Here is an 18,666-nt window from a genome sequence, read left to right as displayed (position 1 = left end):
AATTTACGGCAGCCAATTAACTTGTGTTTTGGGATGAGGGACGAGCCAGGGCACTTGGGGGAAATCCACTCAGCCACAGGGGGAGCGTGCAAACCCTACCAGTCAGGATTGAACTCACTTCCCTGGAATTGTGCAGGATTCAGGGGAGTTATAGAGCCCATCAAACCAAGACAAGATGGACAGAAGAGCCCAATGCGTCATCCCACACCATCAGATGGAAGACACTATACCTCAGTGTCTGCTGCATGTAACGGTCCGGGTCTTCCGCTGTGAATATCGTCAGGATCTTGCCCTCGGGAAGTCCCTCTTCCTGCCGGATCAGCTTCGGGTTTGGAACAAACTGCGGGCTCTCGTTCACGTCAATGACATTGATGGAGACGGTGGCTGTCGACTGGGGCGGAAGCTGGATGCCTTTTGTCAGGGGCACTTGATTTTCCGCAATCACTGTCAGCACAAAAGCTCTGCTGGTTTCATAATCGATAGGCTGTGGAAGAAGGGGAAAGGTGAAAAAAATCCACAAGCTGGCCTCCCATCCAAGGACTCCGCTTACACATCTTGGGAAAGCAGCCTGCCTAATCAAAGCCCCTTCTACACAGAGCAGAAAACACAAAAGCTTAACAACACACACCATCAGACTTAAGCACAGGTTCGACTCTACTATTATCAGACTCTTGAACAGAATTTGAAAAATAAACTCTTTGTCTCACTCTGCCTTCTCTTGGTCCTTGCAGTACTTTATTTTTCCATCTGCACTGCACCTTCACTGTGACTATAACCCTAACATCTGCATTTTTTTCCCTGTACCACCTTGATGTGATACACTCTGCGGACACTTCATTAGGTACACCTGCTCGTTAGTGCAAAAATATAATCAGCTAATCGAGTGGCAGTAACTCAATGCATAAAAAGCATGCAGACATAGTCAAGAAGTTCAGTTGTTGTTCAGACCAAACATCTGAATGCGGAAGAAATGTGATTTAAGAGACTTTGCCCATGGAATGATTGATTAATTTGAGCATCTCAGAAACTGATCTGCTGGAATTTTCATGGCCCCTAGAGTTTACAGAGAATGGTGTAAAAAACTGAATGGCAGTTCTGTAGGTGCCAATGCCTTGTTACTGAGAGAGGTCAGTGGAGAACAGCCAGACTGGTTCAAACTGACAGGAAAGCAACAGTAGCTCAGGTGTTACAACTGCGTTGTGCAGAAAAGCATCTCCGAACATACAACATGTCAAAAACTGGTGGATGGGCTACGGTAACAGAAGACTATGAATGTAGATTCGGCAGCCACTTTATCTAACAGAGTGGCCATTCAGTGTATTATATACGTACGGGTGGAATGCAAACAAAAGCTTTTCACTGTATCCGTGTACATTAGACAATTGTAAACTAATTACCAAAAACACATACCATTTCAAACTGCTAACAGCTTTAATCCAAACCATGAAGCCAACACACTCCAATAACATTGAGAAGCATCTGAATCCCAAAGTTCAGCAAAATATAGACTAAGTGCCAGTAAACAGAAATAATATCAGTAGGCATCTACTTGGCACCAACGGACCGGGCAGAATGTCTCTGTGCTATTTGATTGTGACTTACTCTGACCCACAAGGCAAATAAAAGCACTCAGAGTATCAGAGTTTGCAACAGGATCTGGACCAGCTGGAAAAATGGGCTAAAAAAGTGGCAGATGGAATGGAATGCAGACAAGTACGAGGTGTTGCACTTTCAGAGGGTCACTCAGGGTAGGAGGAGCACAGTGAGCCTGAGATCACGGGGCAAATGGTAGAACAAAGAGATCTGGGAAAACTGATTCCCAATTCCTTGAAAGGGAGGTCAAGAGTAGAAAGGGTCATGGAGAGATTTTGGCTCATGGCCTTCGTAAGTATTGAGTACCAGAGTTGCGATGTGATGCTGAAGACATTGGCAAGGGCAGATTTAGATGCAATTCTAGTCACCTTCCTACAAGAAAGATAACAAGCATGAAAAACTAGAGGGAAAAATCACAAGGATCTGCTGGATCTTGAGGGCCTGAGTTACAGGGAAAGGTTGAATAGTTCAGCACCTTATTCCCTGGAGTGTAGGAGAATGAAGGAGATTTGATAGAGCTAAACAAAATTACTAAGGGGACAAGCTTTTTCAACCAAGGTTGGTTGAGACCATGTATCTAGAGATTCAATGAAAGGTGAAATACTTAGGGGAACCCGCGTGGGAACTTCTTTATTCAGAGGGTGGTACAAGTGTGGAAGATGCTGCCACCACAACTAGGTTCAATTATAATAATTTAGAGAAGTTTGGAGAAGTCCATGGATGGAAGGGGTTTGGTCAACAGGACTAGAGAGAAAACCACACTGGCAGACTGTGGGTTGAAGGGTCTGTTTCTACGTCATCAAAATTTTATTTACTCAGACAGAGGCTGCAGTTGCTGGAATCTGGAGCATGAGCACAGTCTTGACCCAAATTATGAACTATCCTTTTGCTACTACGAACACTGCTCAGCTTGCTGAGTTCCTTTGGCAGTTAGTAAACTGAAAGGTTTAAAGGGTAGATAAGTCACCCGGACCAGATGGTGTCCACCCAGGGTTCTGAAAGAGGTGGATGAAGAGATTGTAGAGACATTAGTAATGATCTGTCACAAATCACTAGATTCTGGAATGTTTCTGGAAGACTGGAAAATTACAAATGTCAAGCTACTCTTCAAGAAAAGAGGGGCAGAAAAAAGGAAATTATAGGCCAGTTAGTCTGACCTCAGTGGCTGGAAAGATGTTGGAGTCGATTGTTAAGCATGTGGTTTTGGGGTGCTTGGAGACATGAAAAAATAGCTGTAGTCAGCATGGTTTCCTTAAGGGAAAATATTGCTTGACAAATCTGTTACAACTCTTTGAAGAAATAACAAGCAGACTAGACAAAGGAGAACCAGCTGATGTTGTGAACTTGGATTTTCAGAAGATCTTTGACAACGTGCCACATGAGACTGCTTAACAAGCTACCAGCCCACTGTATTACAGGGAAAATTCTAGCATGGACAGAGCAGTGGCTAACAGGCAGGAGGCAAAGAGTGGGAATAAAGGGCACCTTTTCTGGTTGGCTGCTGATAACTAGCGGTGCTCCATGCTGGGACCAATTTTTTTTGCTTCATATAGTATGTCAGGGCATGATTAGCCGGGGCATCAAAGGGTATGGGGAGAAGGCAGGGGAGTAGGGATGATGGAATTGACGGCTTTCTTGCAAAGTTTGCAGATGATACGAAGATAGGTGGAGGGGCAGGTAGTTTTGAGGAAGTAGAAAGGCTACAGAAGGACCTACACAGATCAGGAGAATGGGAAAAGTGGTAGACAGAATGAAGCGTTGGGAAGTGCATGGTCATGCACTTTGGTAGAAGAAATGAAAGGATTGACTATTTTCTAAAAGGAGAGAAAATACAAAATAACTTGGGAATAGTTCTGCAGGATTCCCTAAAGGTGCTGGTGAAAGGGAACAGTACCTATGGGGACTGGATTTGCACAGACATCAAGCACTAGAGAGCATAGATTTAAGGGAAGAGGGGAGAGGTTTAAGAGAGACCCAAGGGGAAATTTTTTCCACCAGGAATGTGATCAGAAAATGGAATGAACTGCCAGAGGAAGTGTATATGAATAGGTATATAGTCCAGGAAAGGGTTACCGTATGAGAGACGTCTGGCAGTTCTTGGGCTGTATTCCCTGGAGTTCAGGAGAATGAGGGGGGGAATCTCAGAAGCCTTCCAAATGATAAAAGGCCTGAACAAATTAGATATGGCAAAGTTATTTCCCATGGTAGGGGTGCCTAGGACAAGACGGCAAGACTTCAGAATTGAAGGACATCCATTTAGAACACAGATGAGGAGAAATTACTTTAGTCAGAGGGTGGTAAGTCTGTGGAATTTGTTGCTATGTGTGGCTGTAGAGGCCAAGTCATCGGGTGCATTTAAGGCAGAGATAGATAGGTTCTTGATTAGCCAGGGCATCAAAGGTTATGGGGAGAAGGCAGGGGAGTGGGGATGACTGGAAGAATTGGATCAGCCCATGATTGAATGGCAGAACACTCAATGGGCCGAATGGCCCACTTCTATATCATATAGTCTTATGATAAAGATGATTTAGAGGGATATGGGCCAAATGCAGGCATGGACCAGATGAGTTGAAGCAGTTGCTTCCATTCTGTAGGTCTCAACGAGGCCAGACACACAGCATCTCTAACAAGGTAGCACCCCATCCAATAGAGTTCCAGCCTCCAACAGAAATTAATTCCACAATAAATGATACTCAAACAAGTTTGCTTTGCTATACCAGGCATAAATTTAACATTTTACTAAGCTGATGAACTCCACAAATGGCACAATAATTAGGTGCAATAACCAGTGGAATTTTAAATAACATTTAATAAATGGATAGGTACTCAGACAGAAATACCTGGTCTGTATCGTTTAATCAAATGTTACATATTCATCATTTCCTTTAATGTTCTAAAAAATGTCTTAAAATGTAGATGCGACAGAGGACTCTGTCACTACTGGCCTTGGGCAGCCCTGCAATAATCTTACAACCTTGAAGTAATACACACACACACACTCAGCGAATAACGGTTATGTCTATTGATACATAAATGTTTTACGTTTGTTGATCGCTTCTTTGGATTGGGTGCCTATTCATTTGAATGAGGTTTGACAGTTCCAGGTACGTCTCGACAAAACCGAGGTGTGGATTCAGGGCCAGTATTACACTGAGGAACTCAACGTGTGCGCAGTGTGCAGTAAGGAGGATTGGGGGGGGGGGGGGGGGAGTTAAAAGGTACAAAAGAGCCTCAGTGTATCCCTCAGACAGTGGTTGTAGATAGACCTCAACTATGGTAGGTGCTTGTGAGCGAAATTGAGGAAAGTGTGAATATTGGTGAACATACACACACACAAACACATATATGGTCTTTCCAAACTATACATATATTTTCACTTTTTGGGAGCTTGTGAAAAATTGGAGCATTTATTAAAACACCTGCGCCTGCTACTGCAGCAGAGCCAGTTTTAATTCCCCCAAGAGATGTAGAGCCCCATAAAATGCCTATACATCACAATAGCGCTCCTTCTGAAACAGGTTATGCGGCCCTTAAAATGGGCAGCTAATATGTCACAGAGCGAGATCCCAGAAACAGGAAGCTAGATAAATTCATTGTTAATGTTTCTCATTATACCTCTCACCACCCGTGTCCACTATATTCATCACAGTCATTAATTGCACTAATTGAATACTTTGGCAATGATTACCAATTTTACAGCTTACATTTAATGGTCATGCATATAAATGATACAATTCATTCTGGAACTGCAGGTAAAAGAGCAGAAAAAGATGGTCAATATTTAATGAAACAAAATAAAAGTGTAAATAGACTTGACAAGTTCATATATAAAGGATTTCCACTCCCCCACCCCACCCCCCTCACACAACTGTGCTTCCTAGATAGTTGACAGGACCGGTCAAAAATCTGGATTCCATCTTTTGCACAACGCTGTCACAGGTTGACTCCCAACTTCCTGGGGTGGGGCAGGATTCAACGACATGGCTTTGGAATTGATTTGACAGCACAGAGGGGAGGTGTGTGAATGAGGGGCTTATGGTTGGGGGGTGGGGTGGAGAAGCACTGGAAAGTTAATGCTGCTGTGCTTCAGATAACCAGAGGTGGTAACACAGGAACAGTTAGCACACAGGTTATAATCACATGACTGACACACCCGTACATACAAACAAGCTGTGACATTTAAATTTCAGTCCAATGTATGTTCATATTTTTCTTCCTATGAATAGAACTAGTTTCCCCTCTCCCTCTTTACAATATTTGGCAAGTGTTTTTAAAATCAGCCTTGTGCGTTTGATGCTATTCAAACCTCCGTCACTGCAGAGGTATGGTTACTATGGTGGGTGTCTGGAAAAGGTTGCCAGAGGTGGAGTGGAAGCAGATACGACAGTGGTGTGTAAGAGGGTGTTAGACATCTGAATATGAGGGAGAGGGGGGGGGGAGGAGAGAGAGAGAGAGAGAGAGAGGGGGGGAGGAGAGAGAGAGAGAGGGGGGGAGGAGAGAGAGAGAGAGAGAGGGGGGAGGAGAGAGAGAGGGAGAGAGGGGGGAGAGAGGGGGAGAGAGGGAGGAGGGGAGAGGGGGGGGGAGAGGGGGGGGGAGAGAGGGGAGAGAGAGGGGAGAGAGAGGGGAGAGGGGGAGAGGGGGGGAGAGGGGGGGAGAGGGGGGGAGAGGGGGGGAGAGGGGGGAGAGGGGGGGAGAGGGGGGAGAGGGGGGAGAGGGGGGAGAGGGGGGGAGAGGGGGGAGAGGGGAGAGAGAGGGGAGAGAGAGGGGAGAGAGAGGGGAGAGAGAGGGGAGAGAGAGGGGAGAGAGAGGGGAGAGAGAGGGGAGAGAGAGGGGAGAGAGAGGGGAGAGAGAGGGGAGAGAGAGGGGAGAGAGAGGGGAGAGAGAGGGGAGAGAGAGGGGAGAGAGAGGGGAGAGAGAGGGGAGAGAGAGGGGAGAGAGAGGGGAGAGAGAGGGGAGAGAGAGGGGAGAGAGAGGGGAGAGAGAGGGGAGAGAGAGGGGAGAGAGAGGGGAGAGAGAGGGGAGAGAGAGGGGAGAGAGAGGGGAGAGAGAGGGAGAGAGAGGGAGAGAGAGGGAGAGAGAGGGAGAGAGAGGGAGAGAGAGGGGAGAGAGGGGAGAGAGGGGAGAGAGGGGAGAGAGGGGAGAGAGGGGAGAGAGGGGAGAGAGGGGAGAGAGAGGGAGAGAGAGGGAGAGAGGGGAGAGAGAGGGAGAGAGAGGGAGGAGAGAGGGAGGGAGAGGGAGGGAGAGGGAGGGAGAGGGGAGGGAGGGAGGGAGGGAGAGGGAGGGAGAGGGAGGGAGAGGGAGGGAGAGGGAGGGAGAGGGAGGGAGAGGGAGGGAGAGGGAGGGAGAGGGAGGGAGAGGGGGGAGAGGGGGGAGAGGGGGGAGAGGGGGAGAGGGGGGAGAGGGGGGAGAGGGGGGAGAGGGGGGAGAGGGGGGAGAGGGGGGAGAGGGGGGAGAGAGGGGAGAGAGGGGAGAGAGGGGAGAGAGGGGAGAGAGGGGAGAGAGGGGAGAGAGAGAGAGAGAGAGAGAGAGATAGAGAGATATTTTATTTTGATCTAAAGTAAGACCATAAGATACAAGAGTAGAATTAGACCATTTGGCCGATCGAGTCTGCTCTGCCATTTCATTATGGATGATCCAATTTTCCCCTCAGCCCCTATCTCCTGCTTTTGCCCTATAACCCTCCAGGTCCTGACCAATCGAGAATCTATCAATCTCTGCCTTAAATATATGTTAGGACTTGGCCTCCACAGCTGCCTGTTGCAAAGAATTACACAGATTTACCACTCTCCGGCTAAAGAAATTCCTCCTCATCTCCATTCTAAAAGGACACCCCGGTATTCTAAGGCTGTGTCCTGTGGGCTTAGGTTTTCCCACCACAGTAAACATCCTCTCCATATCATCCACTCTATCGAGGCCTTTCACCACTTGACAAGTGTCTTCTGAATACTAGTGAACACAGGCCCAGAGCCATTAAATGCTCTTCATATGACAAGCCATTCAATCCTGGAATCATTTGAGAGCCTCCTTTGAACCCACATACATGGGCATATGCAAAAGAATAGGTTGCAGCAAAATTCAGTGGGTGAATGGGATAATGGAATTTTACTAAGAGCTACCATAAATTCGAAGGGCAGAATGTCCTTTATCTGGGTTATAAGAAAATGACATAGCACGAGGACAAGGACTGTTAGTACAGGGAACAGCTTCTTCCCCAGGCCACAAGACTACTGAACCCCCACCACCCAGGCTCACCACGTATGAAGTGTGAGTAGCGTTACACTTCTGTCACAAATGCACTTTGTTACTTGTTAAGTTATTAGTAGTAATATTACTTTGTGTGTGTGAGTTATATGTACTATGTTGGGCACCTCAGTCTGGAGGTACTACGACTAACATTTAAAGTTCAAATTTATTGCTATTCAAACATGCACATGCATACTGCCAAAAACAAAACAAAGCTGTCTATCAAGGCACAACCTGTGGACACGAGCACACCTTCAAGAGGCAATGCCTCAAGAAGGCAGCATCCCACTCACCCAGGACATGTCCTCTTCTCATTACTACCATTAAATTACTATCATTACCACATTAAATGATTCAGGAATTTCAGATTTCTGAATGGACCACAAATACTGTTCATTCCATATTTTGCATGATTTATTTTGTAATTTATAGTAATTTTATGTTGTTGGGCTGTACCGCTGCTACAATTGCACTGGTTAGCGCGACCCTATTACTGTTTGGAGTTCAATCTCAATGTTCCCTTTAATGTGTTTCTGTATGTCCTATTCTGCAATGCGTGGGTTTCCTCCGAATGCTCCAGTTTCCTCCAAACAGTCCAAAGACATACCGGTTAGTAGGTTAGTCAGTCATTGTAAATTGTCCTGTGATTAGGCTACAGTTAATTCAAGATCGTCGTGGGTTGCTGGGCAGCACAATTCAAAGGGTCGGAAGGGCCTATTCCACGCTGTATTTCTAAATAAAAATAAAGCAAATTTCACAGAATCCAAGTGAATGATAATACATCTGATTCTGAGAAATTAGAGCAAAGTCAAGGTTCAATATGAAGTCAAGTCATAATTTTATTGGACTGTGAAGCAGATTTGAGAGTCAAGTCATAATTTTATTGGACTGTGAAGCAGATTTGAGAAGCTCCATCATTTTCTGAGCAGCAGGGTTTTGATTGACTGAGTTCTGCCCAACAGCTCCCCCTGGTGACTGAAAGCAATATTTATCCCTCAACCAACCTCACCTTGGTCACGTGGTCACTATCACTCTGGCAGCTTGCCAATCGAACAAGTGAGATACATCTCTGACTACAACAGCTGCCATAATTGTGGAATAATGTGGGATATATGACACTGAAACTGGCCATTCAGCCCAACCAGTTCATGTTGGTCTCTCCCCCCCACTGGAGTCTTCAACTTGGTTAAATCCATCAGTGTGACTGATTCTCTGCATTTCTTTCATGCTTGTCCAGTCTCGTTTTAAATACTTCTTCCCATAGATGCTGCCTGGCCTGCTGTGTTCCACAAGCATCTTGTGTGTGTCGCTTTAAATACTATTGGTAAAGAAGTTTTCTCTGAATTCCCCAAGAACAACATCCAGAAACCGGCCTATTTGACCTTCTGGAGACAATCCAATAATTCATAAAAATTATGGTCAGTTTTTTTAAAAAAAAACAGTGCCATTTTCCTGCATTATTACCAGAGATCACAAATCCACTGGGCTTTGCTTTAAAAACCCAATGGCCTCTGCTCATCTCCAGGGACCAATCCTTGCAGAATTTTATAAGGTGTAATAAAATCTTATTCTTTTATACTCCACAATGTACAGGCCCTGTTCTGCTGGTTATAGAGTGTACCTGCCTCCTCTAGAATCAGTCAGGTGACCCTGTTATATTTCCTCGAGCACAAGTGTCCCCTTTTCTGAACATGCTCTCAGTGATGCCTTCAATAACTGCAGTAAGCTGAGTGAGAGTAAAGGCCAAATACCACTGGGTTCTCTCATTAGCTGCTCGATATGCATGTTGGCTTTCAGTGACTCATGCACCAGGGGGTCCCAAGTTATCTCTCAGTCTGCCCACCTTAAAGTACTTTGCTGTTAGGTTTATCACAGTGAATGACATTACATTTTACACACCGAGTTCTTGACAACTCCCGTAGCCTGTCTACATCTGAGATTTCTTATAAATCAGCCAATGATGTACAGTACTGATTTGTCAATATGAAGCACAGACTGAGTTTGGAAATCTAGCAGGAGCAAAGGATGTAGGTAATGGTGAGGATAGAGCACTGTGGGAGGGGTGTGGGACAAGAGGCAGGTGCCAAGGGATGGGGGTTACAGACACACCCAGCCCTGAGACGCCAGGAAAGGTTTGTTGATCATTACAGAATATCTTTCTGATGCTTCCATTCCCTCCTCTCTCCCTGCCATTTTCCCACTCAGTCCACAAGAGACCCATCTCAGAATCAGGTTTATCATTCACATATGTCATGGATTTTGTTGTTTTTTAAAAAATGGCAGTACAGTACAATACATAAAATTACCATAACATTGTGTCCAAGTCTTCAGCACCCTAGCCACACATACATACACACACACAGATATATATATATATATATAGACAGACATACATATATATATATATATACACACACACACACACACATATAATATATCTATCTATCTATCTGAAACATCTGAAGCTCCTGACAGATGCGACAGAAATGCAGGTTGGTATGATCTTGAATCAGAGATATTCTGATTGAAATCTCAATGCACTGTAATGATTTGATCTGCACAAACAGTATGCAAGACAAGCTTTTCACTGTATCTTGGTACGTGTGATAATAATAAATCAATGCCAGTTTATCTTATTGTCTGCCTGCACTGCACTCTTTACAACTGTTATTTATGTTCTGTACTCTGTTATTGTTTTACCTTGTATAACAATGATTTGCTTTTCATGAAAATATTAAGACAAGCTTTTCACTACATCTCAGTACATATTAATAAACCAATTCCGATTTATTCGCACCCAACCTCTGCTTATAATCACAAGACATTTTGCAGATCATGGCAGCTACAACACATACAAAATGCTGGAGGAACTCAGCAAGGTAGGCAGCATCTATAGAGAGGAATAATCAGTCGATGTTTCTGGTGTAGACTGGTTTGTCAGGACTGAAAAGGAAGGGTCAAAGTAAGATGGTGGAGCAGGGATGAATTAAGAAACTGGGAGGTGATAGATGGAAGAGGTATAGGGTGAAGAAGGAATGTGGTAGGAGAGGACAGTGGGCCACGGAAGACAGGAAAGAAGGGGCACCAAAGAGAAGTCATGGGCAGCTGAGGAGAAGAGAGGGGGTGACAAAGTAAGCACAATGAAGAACTTAAAAAGAGAGAAGGAAATTACCACAAGTTAAAGAAAGAGACTGTTAACGCACCTTGACAACGGTCACCAGGCCATCGTTACTGACGGGGTCAGTCAGAACAGCAAATCGTCCTGTCGCATCACCGCCAATTATACTGTAGGCTGCATTCCAAGCAGGGCTATGGGGGTGATCGTTGTCTGTCACTGTAAGGTTTGCAACAATAACATCAACCCTGTTTTCCGGGACTTCTCCATAGAACTGCAAGAAAGAAATAGAACCAATACAATGGTTACCTTGGTCAAATCCTACATAAATCCTTCAATAGTGTGGCGCCAGGCATTGCTTGGGCAAAGCAAACATTAAGATTCCCAAACCCTATTCTTTCACATCCCTTCAAATGCCCTCCCAATTATCCTGCAACCCACCAACACCAGTCCGATTTGCTTCGGCCAACAGCTAAAGAGATGGTAGATACAACATGACTTGTAAAAAACATACTAAAGGCCTTTAAACGAGATGTGACTTCAGCATTACTGTATTCTATGTTTTTAAAAGTATCATTATGGGTTTGTGCATGATAGATCACGTTGGAGGATGTTAGCAGGAAAGTTGATGACTTGTGAAAGTGGATGTTGTCGACATGGACTTTAGCAAGGCCTCTTACAAGCTTCCATATTGCAGATTGATAAAGAAGGTTCAGTTATTTGGCATTCAGGATGAGATAGCAATCTGGATTGAACATGGGCTTTGTGTGAGAAGCCAGAGAATGGCAGGAGATGGTTACACCTTTGACTGGAACCCTGTGATCAGCACCCTGTGATCAGTGCTGGGTCTATCGTCGGTTGTCATCTATAATCAGTGATCTGGATAATAATGAGGAAACTGGATCAGCAAATTTGTGGATTGCAGTGCAGTGGACAGTGAGGAAGACTATGAAAGCTTGCAGTGGAATCTGGACCAGAAGGACAAATGGGCTGAAAGGTGGCAGATGGAATTTAATGCAGACAATTGTTGGGTTTTGCTGAATGAGAGGACAAACCACGGTCGGACTTACAGTGAACAATAGGACGCTGAGGATGCAGTAGAATGGAGGGATCTGGGAATACAAATCTATAATTCCATAGGAATATTTCTGTGCTGGAATTGTTATATGGATATAATATAATCTATAATTCCTTAAAGTGCTGCCACAGGTAGATAGTGTCATAAAAAGGCACTTTTGGCATATTGGCCTTCATAAATTAAAGTACGGTGCCCAAGGGTTGGGATGTTATGTTGAAGTTGAGTTAAGGTGAGGCTTAATTTGTGTCACCTATCTACAGGAAGGTTATCAAGAAGATTGAACGAGTACAGAAAAAACTTATAAGGATGTCGCCAGGACTTGAGGACCTTGGCTATCAGGAAAGGCTGAATAGGTTAGGACTTAATTCCCTAGAACGTAGGAGAATGAGGGGAGATTTGAGAAACGTATACAAGATTTTGAGGAGCTTAGACCAGGTAAATGCAAGTTGACCTTTCTTCCGCTGAGGTTGGGTAAGACTACAACTAGAGGTCATGGGTTATGGGTGAAATGTGAACTGTTTAAGGGGGATATGAGAGGTATCTTGGTCACTGAGAGGCCGGTGAGAATGTGGAAGTAGCGGATTCAGGTTCAATTTCAACATTTAAGAGAAATTTGGATAGGTATGTGGCTGAGAGGGGTAAGGGGGACTACGGGCTGGGTGCAAGTGGATGGGACTAGGCAGATTAATAATTCAGCACGGACTAGATGGGCTGAAGGACTTGTTTTTGTGCTGCAGTGTTCTATGACTCTACGACCTCTTTAGGCACATCAGATCCAGAGAAGTCACTCTCAAACCCAAGTGACTGCACAAGATATCGCATCACCACTTAACCGTTCCAGCACCAAGGAGAATGCTGCAATTTCACCCTCACTCCCTCGTAAACAAACATCCACCTGTAATTAGAGAGTAGCAACACTGTGGACAAAAGGCCTGTCCCTGTGCTGTAGTGTTTTATTCTATGTAAACACCTCTGATTCGAGGTTGAATATATTTGGGATGTGTACACAGGAGCTGCGGCTGAAGGGAGACCCAACAGAAATTTATATAATTGAGATGCACGGATGGTCGGAATCTTTCTCCCCATACAAGAAAAGGCTAACATCAGAGGACATTGTCTTAATATGAGTGAGAAAAAGTTTAAAGATGTGTGCGGCAAGTTCTTTTTTTTTTACACAGTGGTGGGAACTGGAACGGGTGATGTGTAAGCAGAAAAGATAGCGGCCATTAGGTAGACAAATATTCAGGGATGTATCATGTTCAGCACAGGCAATGTGGGCCGAAGGGCCTGTTCTTGTACAGTACTGTTCTATGCTTTAAAACACACATCAGCAAAAGACATCGAACCATCTGGTCAGTCCCTCAAGTGTGTAGAGATTATAAAAACACAAAACAGGGATGACATTTACCATCTGATCCTCCAATTGAGATCTAAAGCCAGTAAAGGGATATAGACTAAGACATCCCACTGAAGTGAACAATTATCTCTGCATTTCAGTGTAGGTTTGGGAGATTAAGCGTACTGGGGTTTATGGTTTTAAAATTGAAACGCTGCTTACATATCAAGTGCAGAGATCTTTCTGCTCAAAAGGAAAGATAATCATTTCTAAGTAACAGATTTTTTTTAAAGAAGTTACTGTGGAAACAGAAGCAGCACTTCACTTGCACAACAAACTCGTGTATGCTTTAACAATTTAATGGAAACAGTCATATCAGAGTCAATGGGTGTTCAAAACAGTGCACAGAAATGGGCAAAACGAAGTGGATTGAATGACTGGAAAAAAGCCTGGGGTGAGACTACAAAAGCCAACATCATGAATTTACTTCTCCAGGAACTGGAAGAAGCCTTTCATTCCTGAGGCTGTCCTGCCTTTCGAGCCGTTGTTTCCCTGCTCTTGCTGCCCTTAGTCTTACAGTCACAGACATACAGCACAGAAACAGGCCCTTCAGACTAAATTGTTCACATCAACCAAGACTGCCATCTAGATTTGCCTGTGTTGGGACAATATCCCTCAGAACCAGAAACGTGTTGCAAGGTGGAGAGGATTGAGAATTAAATATCCAGGGATATCAGGTAATACAGAAGGACAGGCAGGAAAGTAAGGGAGGTGGGGTAGTGCTTTTAATTAAGGATGAACTCAGGGCGATAGTGAGTGACAATATAAGATCTAAGGAGCAGAATGGTGAATCCATCTGGGCAGAGATTAGGAATAGTATATAGGGAAAAAATATCACTAGTGGGAATTGTCTACTGGCCACCGAAAGGTAACATTACAGTGGGATAGGCAATAAACCGAGAAATACCTGAGGCACGTAAGAATGGAACAGCAGTTAACTTGCACTTAGATTGGGTGAATCAAGTTGGTCGAGGCAGTCTTGAAGAGGACTTCGTAGAATGAACAGCAGGTTACTGAACCTACCAGGCAACATGCTATCTTGGATCTGGTCCTGTGCAATGAGTTAGGTAAAATTAGCAATCTTGTAGTTAGGGATCCTCTTGGAAAGAGTGATCACAGTATGATTGTGTTTCTCATACGAATAGAGGTTTTAATAGTTTGATCTAAAAACAATGTATTATGCCTAAACAAGGGAAACTATAACGGGATGTGGGAGGAGTTGGCTAGGGTAGACTGGGAACACAGGCTACATGGTGGGAAGGTTGAGGAACAGTGGACGACTTTCAAAGAGATTTTTCACGGTCCTCAACAAAAGTATATTCCAGTTAAAAGCAAGAACAGTAAGGGTGGAGAGTCAGCCTCGGATAACTATGGAATTACAGGCAGGCATCAAACTCCTATACAAAGTCGCCAAGAGTAGTGGGAAAGTGGAAGATTGGGAAGACAACAAAGAACTACTACGTGAGCAATAAAGGGAAAATAGGTTATGGAAACAAACTAGGACAAAATATGAAAAAGGATAGTAAAAGTTTTTATAAGAATATAAAGCAGAAAAGAATGGTCAAAGTGAACAAGAGGGGATTGATATTGGATAATAAGGAAATGGCCGCAACTTTGAATGTCTATTGTGTGTCAGTTTTCACAGCGGAGGATACGTCTAACAGGGAGGCGAGGACCTCGATACAATAGCTATCACTAAGGAGGTAGTGCCGAGCAAACTTGTGGACCTAAAGATAGACAAGACCGCCGGTTCTGATGAAATGCATCCCAGGGTATTGAAAAGAATGGCAGAATTTTCAGTAGAAGCTTTGGTGATAATTTACCAAAAGTCTCTGGACTCTCTGCAGGACCTGGCGAATTGAAAGATGGTGAATGTCATGGCACAGTTCAAAAAAGGATGTAGGCAAAAGGCAGGTAACTACAGGCTAATTAGTTTAACATCTGTAATTGGGAAAATAAAGCTAGCATTGAAGAAGAAACAGCGAGGCAGCTAGAAAGAAATGGATCCATCAGGCAAATGAAACATGGACTCAGAAAGGGCAGGTCCTGTTTGACAAACTTACTGGAGTTTGCTGAGGACATAATGAGTGCAGTGGATAGAGAGGAATGGTTGGATGTTGTTTACTTGGATTTCCAGAAGGCGTTCAATAAGGTGCCACATAAAAGACTTATCCATAAAATAAGGATGCATTGAGTTGGGGTTTATGTATTAGCATGGATAGAGGATTGATTAACCAATAGAAAGCAGTGTTGGGATTGTTAGGTGTTACTCTGGTTGGCAATCAGAGGTGAGTGGTGTGCCACAGGGGTTGGTGCTGGGCCCACAACTGTTCACAATATACAATAATGATCTGGAGAGGCGACCGAGTGTAGTGTATCTAAGTTTGCTGATTATACTAAATTGAGTGGAACAGCAAATTGTGCAGATGATACGGAGAGTCTGCAGAGAGATATAGACAGGTTAAGTAACGGGGCAAGTGTCCAGCAGATGGAGTACAATGTTGGTAAATGTGAGGTCATACACTTTGGAAGGAAAAATTAAAGAGCAGATTATTACTTAAATGGTAAAAAAGATTGCATCATGCTGCTGTGCAAAGGGACTAGGGAGTGCTTGTGCATGAACCACAGAAGGTTGGTTTGCAGGTGCAGCAGGCTATCAAGAAAGCCAATGGATTGTTGGCCTTCATTGCCAGGGGGATTGAATTTAAGAGTAGGGAGGTTATGCAGAAATTATGAAAGGGGTGGATAAGATAGAGGCAGGAAAGTTGTTTCCACTGGAGGTCATACCAGAACTAGGGAACATAGCCTCAAGATTTGGGGGAGTAAATTTAGGATGGAGATAAAGAGGAAATGCTTTTCCCAAAGAGTGGTGAATCTGTGGAAGCTACCTCGGTAAATATACTTAAGACAAGGTTGAATAGATTTTTGCATATTAGGGGAATTAAGGGTTACAGGGAAAAGGCAGAGGTGGTGGAGATGACTCCATGGTCAGATCAGCTATGATCTTATTGAATGGCAAAGCAAGCTTAATGGGCTAGATGGCCTACTCCTGCTCCTATTTCTTATGTTCTAATGTTCTACTCACTTTAAATCTAGGCACCCTAGTTTTGGACTCCCCTACTCTGTTAAGAAGACTGAGCTCCTTAGGTCTCAATCAAATATTTCGCCTCTCACTCTCAGAGCTAGGCAACCTTGTTTTTGGTCCCTCTTTCCTGGGAGAAAGACCATGCGTGCTCACCCTACTTATAGCCTTCGTGATTTCACAAACCTCTGCAAGGTCATCCCTCATTCTCTTATGCTCCAAGGAATGAAGCCCAATCTCTCCCTTTAGCGCAGGCTCTTGCATTCCAGCAGCATCCTTGTAAATCTTCTCTGTACTCTTCCCAGTTTACTAATGTCTTTCCTACAATAGGCTGACTATAAGTGTACACAGCTCTGGATGGAATATTCATTCAAATCTACAACAGGGAGAGAGAAAGGAACGGCAAAGAAAGGGAGGGTTAGGCTGAAGGGAAACAAAAGAGCCAAAATGAGGGATGTGAGTAAAGAAAGAAACAAGTAAAAGTGGGCAGTAGAGAAGGAGGGGCAAGGGGCACAATACTTACAGTAGCAGCAGTAAACTCCGGTGGATTGTCATTGACGTCCGTGATGGTGATGATAGCGGTAGCGGTGTTGGAAAGGCCATACATCGGACTTCCCTCCATGTCTGTTGCTTGAATTATCAACGTGTACTGTGGAACTTTCTGTAAAAGAGAATGGGAATACCAGGGATGAGGATTGGGGTTGAATGCCTAAAGAATTTTAAAAAGTCAGACCCACTCTCAGTGATTCTGGAAAATCTTCCCCTCCACCATCAGTTTTCTGAATGGTCCATGAACCCACTAATGCTACATAACTAGCCCTCTTTTGCTCTATCTAGCTTGAGAACAGTAATTTCTATTTCCTGTACTTCCACAACAATAAATTTCATTCCAAATGTCAGTGATTGTAAACCTGATTCTGATGCTGTTGAGGCTGGTACAGTAAGACTTAAAAGGTTTTCTGCTAGAAACATCACTGCACCATAACACTGTTCCATAGATGCTGCCTGGCCTGATCAGATCCTCCAGCATTTTGTGCGCGCTGCTTGGATTTCCAGCGTCTGCAGGTTTTCTTGTTTCTGATGTTGTCTGTCTTTTTCTAATTAAAAAACAAGCTTGCCAGGGAATTGATGGGCAGAACAATCTCCTTCTGAACAGTAATATTTATGATATACAAGGCCATTCAGCCCATCGTCTATGCTATTTATCAGGAGTAATCCACCAGTCCTGTTCCCTCTTACTGTCTCTCTCCTACATTTGTCAACTTAACCTTGATTCAACCCCTAGTGTAGCTACTTACCTGTACATGATCATGAGGGCTTTATCCCAGGTTTGGAGAATCAAGAATAGAAGGCACAGGTTTGAGGTGAAAGATGTTAATAACTTGAGGAGCAACTTTTTCCACTCAGAGGGTGGCTGTATATGAAATGAGCTGCTAAAGGAAGTGCTCGAGACTGGTACAATAAGACTTAAAAGGTATTTCGATGGGATTTGAGGCATTTGGGCCAACTGGGACTAGCTTAGATTGGCATCTTGCTCAGCATGGCTAAGTCGGGCTAAAGAGCCTGCTTCCATGCTCTTGAACTTCAAATCTATGATGAATGACTGCTCACAATCACCAATTAACATGGGCAGGCCTCAGGACTGCAAAAGATCTCCTATTCTATAATCTGGATACAGTCCATGACATCACTATTAATTTGCCTAAATTCTATGGATTCTGTGCCCATCTCCAAAGTAAATACAACTGCAAAAAATCAATTTAACATATGCCCCATCTTTTTTTTGGCTCCATTCATTGATGATCATGCTGATCTTAAGGTGGGCCAATTTTGTACCTTGCTATCCTTTTGCTCTTAAAGTATTTGTAGAAGCCCTTGAGATTTTCCTTCAGTCTCTCTGCTGGAGGTACCTCATGTCTTCATTTAGCCCTCTTGATTTCCCTCTTAAGTGTTGTCTTACATTTCTTATATCCCTTAAGTACGTCATGCTACCTATACCCACTATGCTTCTCCTCCTTAGCCAGGGCTTTAATGTCTTTTGAAAACCAAGGTTGTTTAAACCTGTTCACCTTGCCTTTTATTCTGACAGGAACATACATATTCTGTACTCTTTTGAAAAATGTAAGAAAAATTCACCTTTGAAGGCCTACTCACTAAGC

General features: G+C 43.9%; 1 protein-coding gene across 1 annotated transcript in view; it reads right to left on the bottom strand.

Annotated features, from left to right (window-relative positions):
* LOC132398186 (cadherin-2-like) overlaps positions 1-18,666 on the bottom strand; it is a 196,122-nt gene that overhangs the window by 32,472 nt on the left and 144,984 nt on the right. Inside the window, exons 8-10 of the mRNA XM_059977274.1 lie at positions 17,031-17,168; positions 11,040-11,225; positions 231-484 (exon numbers count right to left, since the gene is read on the bottom strand). Of these exons, the coding sequence (XP_059833257.1) occupies positions 231-484; positions 11,040-11,225; positions 17,031-17,168 (578 nt within the window). The remainder of the gene's footprint in view (positions 1-230; positions 485-11,039; positions 11,226-17,030; positions 17,169-18,666) is intronic.

Source organism: Hypanus sabinus, chromosome 1 (assembly GCF_030144855.1).
Source record: "Hypanus sabinus isolate sHypSab1 chromosome 1, sHypSab1.hap1, whole genome shotgun sequence".
Lineage (NCBI taxonomy): Eukaryota > Metazoa > Chordata > Chondrichthyes > Myliobatiformes > Dasyatidae > Hypanus > Hypanus sabinus.
The sequence above is the reverse complement of the archived record's forward strand: the minus strand, read 5'-3'. Positions and strand labels throughout refer to the sequence as shown.